The sequence below is a fragment of the Meleagris gallopavo genome, chromosome 10 (assembly GCF_000146605.3).
Source record: "Meleagris gallopavo isolate NT-WF06-2002-E0010 breed Aviagen turkey brand Nicholas breeding stock chromosome 10, Turkey_5.1, whole genome shotgun sequence".
Classification (NCBI taxonomy): domain Eukaryota; kingdom Metazoa; phylum Chordata; class Aves; order Galliformes; family Phasianidae; genus Meleagris; species Meleagris gallopavo.
The window spans coordinates 4,019,171-4,025,949 of NC_015020.2; the positions used below are offsets into that span (position 1 = coordinate 4,019,171).

The following is a 6,779-nucleotide window of genomic DNA, read 5'->3' on the forward strand; positions in this document are numbered from 1 at the left end:
ATGTTCTTGTTCTGAAACCTGCAGGTTTGGCTAGCTAACGCTTAAGTTAGTCCTTACTTTTTGATCTCACTTCACCTAAATATGAGTAGTGCATATTCGAAGATCTGTTTTATTGGCCTAAAGAAGTTACCTCATTTGGCCCATGCAGAAGCTCATATTAACAATTCTTAGAACTAGAAATATGATCACAAATACCGAAGTTAAGAAAAGTATATTTATTTGAGTCTCCTTTTTGTTTGAATGACAAAACAATACAGAAAAAAACAATTCTCAAACTAGGAAAGATGAAACAGAAGACAGTAAACTCATGGAGCAGCATGAAACATCTACCAGATTTAGTAGCAATTACAGTTTTCATAACACACTTAATGTCAAGTTTCCAAAACCAACAGTGCAGACTAGTCATTTTGAAGCTTCCAAAGCACTCCCTCCATTGTGCGTAGATCAAGTTACCAAACACACATAAAACTCAAAAAGCCCACCTCAAAAAGCAGCAATCTTCTGTCTCTGTTAGAACTAAAAGAAGTAGCTCTTTTACTGTCAGACACAATGCTTCATAGAAGATCACACACTTCTTATATCTCGCATATATACTGCCTTCTCAGACCGGGGCCTGGGTTTTCTTGCACTAAACTGTTCTTATTTAATATATACACACACACATACATATGTATGAATCAGTGAAAAAAGGGAAAAATAATAGGGAAATTGGAAACGGGTAAAAATAGGAGTTATTAGGATTCCAGACTTCTGGGTAAGTTTTATTCTGACCCTACAGACAGTTGCCAATGAAGTGGTAGTGATTAGTCTCCATTACTACCATGAATTATGGAAGATTCCCTGCCTATTTTCTTAATTGAGAAGAGTTACTTTACTGAAGTACTAAGGTGTTCTCCCCTTGAGAGAAAACAAAAAGCTTCTGTTATCAATGAAAAATAACCACTTTCAGAAAATTAAGGTACAGCTGGTTGACAGTTTAAGTTACAAGAAGAAACTCTGACTTAAACTACAATGTGGTATTTGGTTATTCTTTCTGTTCTCAAGTCTTTTGCACAGAGGACTTCTCCTCAACAGTACTGTATGCTGAAAGGGAGGAGTAACGTAATTTCAGGAAATTTACCAAGCCATGCAAATTTAAAGCTATTACAGTAGAAGACTTTAAAAAAGGAAAAAAATTATTAAGTACAAACACAAAGTGTTTGTTCATCCACACAAAATTAACAAGCATCACTCTCAAAAAATGCTCAACTCAACCTTGCTTACTTGCAAAGTATTTACTTGTGCTTTGGATACCCTTTTAGCCAAGTCATATACACATCTGTACCACACCTCACTATCACTGCTACGAAGGAACGTGTTATGACTACGTAGTCATACACCTCTGTGCAACTGTTATATATTTCAAAAAGAATTAAGAAATACTACACTACAGGTGATGAAACTACGATGCAAAATCCAGATGCAGTGCCGGACACATTCTTTAAATAAAGTTTCTGTCCTGAATACATGAGAAGACACAATAAAGACAGAAAAGCACACAAGTGCAGCAAAAAGAATACAATTTTCTTATATCAGAAAACAAACTTTTAAAATGATTAAATAAATACTCATTAGAGATCAACCTTATTTCCTTTGAGAAGTGTTGTTTTAAGAGAAGCCGACACACTCATTTCCTGCCTGTAACAATCAGCTGTTCTTCTGTTCAAAGATAAACTGCAAATTAAGGCTTAAGTATACTCTCCACATTTTCAATTGAACACACTTTTAGAAATACTCACACTGCAACACTCGTATTTCTTTAACAGAATAGATTTGACTGAAATTTTCTGAGGAAACATATTTAAACAGGTAAAGTGCCCATGTGAAAACAAGCATGTAGTTTTCAATACTTAGTAAAACATGCAGTTTGTAGCAGTCCACAACTTTTACGCTTTATCTGAGTATGCTAATACTGTAACTAAGGGCAACCGTTCATGAAACTTCCAGTTTTCACTATTTTTAAGTAGTGCTCAAAACCACAGTCAGAACCAGAAATCTAATGTATTTGGTACAGCACCAAAGGCATGAAATGAAAGAAGGAAATCTTATGCAAGATTTGTAACAGAATAAAAGATTTCCCAGGTCTTACGAAAATTAAGATGCATGTTTTTGCTTCTGTACTTTTATTATATAATTTACAGTATCATAAAGCATTGGTATACTTAACAATGCATTTCTTCACCCCTCGTCATGCCCCCTCCCCAAAGAACAGTGGTGATGAAAATAATCACAGTTTTACTGAACTTCTATTTCATGTCCTACTGTCCACGTACCCTCAAACCTCAGAGGCAAGTGGTTTACTTTTTGATCACACATAACAAGAGTAGTTAAGAAGTCCAACGCCACCAGGCTACCTTCATCCTGTCCCACACAGCCGACAGAGAATCAAATGCAGGACGAACATCCAGGATAGTGAACTGATAGTTCTTATCTACTGCACCACCGTCATAGTAATCAATAACATACCGCACTTCTTTTCCACATCGGTCAACAATCCAATCGTGTCTGTCAAAGGGAAGCTCATACCTGGAAAGATAGATCAGTGCAGAAAAATTTAACGGATAGGTATTATGAACCTGGGAGAGGGAGTGGAAGCAAGATTTATTCATTCACATTCTGGCATAAGATTCCCTACCACTACATGCATCATCTGGTGATTATAACTTGCAACTCCACTTTTGTATCATCTCTAAATTACTTCTACACTGCATCTCCAGACATGCCTTTCTATCTTTCATCTTGACCAGAAGTCCTATTTTCATGCCAACGTACCCCATCCATGAACGTATTCTGGCTCTTGGTGAATACTCCTTTGCTTTGCCTCCAAACCGCATCAGGGATGGTCCACACGGACATTCCCTACAGACACAATTAGAACAGAGATAATAGTTTCTACTTTTTGAAACAAAGTCTAATTTTACACCATGTTCTACTCATGAAGAAGGAAAATTGCTTCTGTCAGGTTCTTGGTGATAGTGAAAGTGACACAAGTTCCTCTTAAAGAAAATCTGTCCCTCTCCTTTTTCATAACAAAGATGGAAATAAGGTAATCTTCAAATAGATACACTAAGATGTTTTTTTCCTCCAAGCCCACATAATATACCACACCACTAGACGGCTGATCTGTTTTGTCGGTGCAGTTATTCAGTTCTAGTCATCCCTTCTGTGTAATCTTCCTCCCTGATTATCAAAATGGGAAATCATAGAAGACCATAACTTTTGAAATGTATCAACACCAGAATATTTTTATGAAAACTACAAAGTCTACTTTGAAACAATTACAAAAGCAAATGCCAAACCAAATGATTTGCTTCTCGTTTCATGTGTACATACATAGCATGAAGAGCTTCCCACTTCAAAATCTCCTTCCAAGCTTGCTCATTATTTTGATTGTGAATCTTAATGATGTTAGTCATATCTTCACTTGTTATGTCATCATCTTTCCACCTCCACCTAAAAAATAACACAAGTATTACTGTGTAACTCCTCCATATTCCTTAATTTATTGAATGGACATTGAATCAACAGATCTAAGTGTTTATGCAAAGACACAAAGCAAGAACGGAAACTTCTGGCTCATCTGCTTAAGCATCCTGAGAACCACTTCATTTTCTATGTAAACAGATAGTTATCTAAGTTATCATCACAGAGATCCACAACTTCAGGTTAGCTAAATTAACAGCTTAACTGGATCAGAAAGTTATCAGGATGTGCAAACAATGGCACATCCACAGTATTTGTAAAAATGCTCAGGAAAAATCCCACTTGTGTTCTTAATGCACAAAAGTCCTTTACTCAATACATATTGGATACACTTTGAAACACCTTCCATCCCTCTGATCCTGCACTGTGACTGTGCTTCCTTTCCAACAGGCATAAGATTGAATACATTAAAGCATTTACAGGATAAAAATTTGTGTTCAAAATAAACTGCTCATGATATATTGTCTCTAGCAAAAAGTAGTATCAAAAATCACTACTGTTTTAATCGTAACTGCATTTAAAGTTGGTATGTTTCAGAGTGACAAACAAATAAATACAAAGAAATGCAGAAACAGCAGCAGAGATTATTTTTTTTTGGCCAATGAATCATCTATCATTCAGTTCGATCTTGCCTACACTGAATTTTTGTTTAGACAGAAAACATCTACAAGTCAAACAACTTTAATTTTCAAATTTTTAGCAGCATTAGAGTCAAATGAATGCTCTTGAATTTGCAGAATTTTTACTATCAGATTATAGGATTAGACTGAAGCCTCTTGCACTTAAAAGTAGGTAGTCATACAGAGTCTTTTTGCACCTATGCAGTGACTTCTAAGAAAATTTTCTGAGTTAGTAGCAGCTGCCTTGACATTCTCAGCCATCTTGCTGATGATGGGGAAGGACAGACTTTGAGATCAGCTCACACGTAATGTTAAAGCTTTTTTTTTTTAAAGCAGTATTTTTTTATAAATGAAAGTCAATTGCTTCCTGCTTGAAACTTTTAAATAGCATCTATGAATAATAACTAATTATGCTATTTCAAAAATCTCAGACTCATGGAGACTTCAGCTGAAAATTCAGTGTATTTACCCTTTTCTTAGCATAGCATTCCAAAACATCTGCTCTGAAGGATAGACCCATTTCTTGTCAGAGTGTGCCCTAGGAATGGAAGATTCTTCTCTAACAGTTGACAATGGAAATGGTTGATCTGGAGATGGCAACTGATTAGGAGGAGGCATCTAGAAAACACAGAGAATCACCTGAACAACAAAAGCAAAAGCAAACTAGAAATTATTAAGTATTTGAGAAAAAATAAAGCAATAATTAAGCAGCCAAGATCAAGAAGTTCAGTCTTCACATTAAATCCACTGAGGCCACCTTCCTTTTTGCAACAAAATGCTTTGTGTAAGTTTGTCATCTAAAGACCAAAGGACACCTTTTGTCTAAACTTCAACTTTCAAATCTGCATTCTTCTTGTAATAAAGGAAATGTCAGAAAGACCTGAATGAGAACTTACCATTCCACTACTGCACAGAACCTAAGACCACTGATGTAACTTAAGAACCATGCTTGTACGTAACAAACAGAAATACATGGCATAAAATATTTACAAACTGTAAAACCACTTTTTATCAAAAAAGATTCAACTTTAAAGAAGAGAGTCTTCAACCCTATATTGGTTTAAATTAAATTAAAAAATTAAATATCCAAAAATATTTGGATAAACAATCAGAAAATGCAGTTTTAAAATGGAAAAAAGAACGTTATTTGCCAGAGTTCCCATTTTACACAGCATCCAGTATTTACATTTTTGGATTTCAGAAGAAACGAGAGTGAAGAAAACATCTGAACCAAGTGAAAGTTACCATATTGCTAGGATCTATGTCACTGTTTGCTTGAGATGTCCCAGACTTGACAGGACACGCTACATATTCATATGCTCTTTCCTGATGTGCAGGAACATTATCTGTGTCCTCAGCCCTACGGTCAGAAGTCTTCATGTGCATCGGACAACCTAAAATATAGGAAAAAACATTATATGTTTTATTACAAAATGAAGTCTCTAAAACAGGAGACGGAAAACAGTTCATCAAATACTAGTGTAAATACAAGAATGCTATTTTACTTTTTATTTCGTGTTTTTAGAACACTTTCCAACTTTCGTAAATATTTTTGTCTTGCCTGTTTTAGCATCCAACGCCGCGCTCAAACCTAAGCTTCTCACACAGGCCCTGAATGCTTACACCCTGCTCCATGGCAGGCTGCTACACCACGCTGTTTGTCACCAAGATTTCCAAAGCGATGTGAATCCAACTTGTGTTCATTCTGCCAGCAAAGAGCTGACATCGTCCTTCCCCAGACACTGACCTCATCGCCCCCTTCTGCTGCCCCTTCCTTGATGCACAACCACCTGCTCCCAGGGACAACCCCCAAAGGGGCATGGGCACCAATCTGGCCCCACATGGAAGTGCCCCAAAGCCCTGCTGGGCCCCTCTGGGGAAAGCAGAGCAGGAGCAGCCCACAGGTTCTGCAGCAGACACCTCCTCTGGGGGACAGCTGAGTTCTTGTCATCAACTGCTACCTGCAAGTCACCCTGGGTGGGGGACAGGCTCAAGTTCTTAATGCAGTTGTTTTTCTTTCCTGTCAAATACCTTTGAGCTTTCAGTGTAAGAGCTAACTTCACTAGCTTTCAAGCACAGTTACCTCTCGCTTTCTCCCGATGCATGGGGCATTCTGAAGGTGGAGAGGCTGCCTGGTGCTGTTTGGATGGCTCGGCTGCTGACTGAGCTGTGGCCGCTGGGGCGGATGCAGACAGTCCCATGGCTGCTGAAATCAGGCCTTTCAGTTCAAGTTTCTAAACAAAAGAATAAAGCAAATACCTGTAAAGAAACCTATGTTCATTTCTCACTATAGTGAACGCACGTTCAGATACACCGCAGCATCACAAACTGCTTAAAAACACATCCATAATAACTAACAAAAAAACACTGTGAGCCATAAACGCACTGCCTGAATAAAACCCGCGGCCTCCACAGCGCGTATAGCGGAGCACAGGAGGGACGCTCCGCTCGCGCCCCTTCCCCGGCTTTCAGCGCGGCGCTGCCCGCAGCCCCCGGGCGATACCGCACGCAGCGGGCTCCTGCCGCGCCCGCGCCTCCTGGCAACGGCAGCCCCGGGCCTCGCCTCGCTGCAGGAAGCACTCCGTGACCCGTAACACACACCGTGACCGCACTCACCCGCAGGCAAGGTCAGGCCCG

General features: G+C 38.7%; 1 protein-coding gene across 3 annotated transcripts; it reads right to left on the reverse strand.

Annotated features, from left to right (window-relative positions):
• Nucleotides 1-200: 200 nt before the first annotated feature.
• LOC100543527 (cytochrome c-type heme lyase) lies at nucleotides 201-6,779 on the reverse strand. Of its 3 annotated transcripts, none has more exons than XM_003208700.2 (7): nucleotides 6,759-6,779; nucleotides 6,226-6,376; nucleotides 5,388-5,536; nucleotides 4,612-4,760; nucleotides 3,373-3,492; nucleotides 2,812-2,898; nucleotides 201-2,565 (listed from the first exon to the last, which is right to left on the reverse strand). In XM_003208700.2, the coding sequence occupies exons 2-7, from the start codon at nucleotides 6,341-6,343 to the stop codon at nucleotides 2,367-2,369; spliced, it is 822 nt and encodes a 273-aa protein (XP_003208748.1). In that variant the 5' UTR covers nucleotides 6,344-6,376; nucleotides 6,759-6,779; the 3' UTR covers nucleotides 201-2,366. The 3 variants fall into 3 exon arrangements, with proteins under 3 accessions (XP_003208748.1, XP_010713907.1, XP_031410625.1); XM_010715605.3 differs by lacking the exon at nucleotides 6,759-6,779 and adding an exon at nucleotides 6,529-6,601; XM_031554765.1 differs by lacking the exon at nucleotides 2,812-2,898.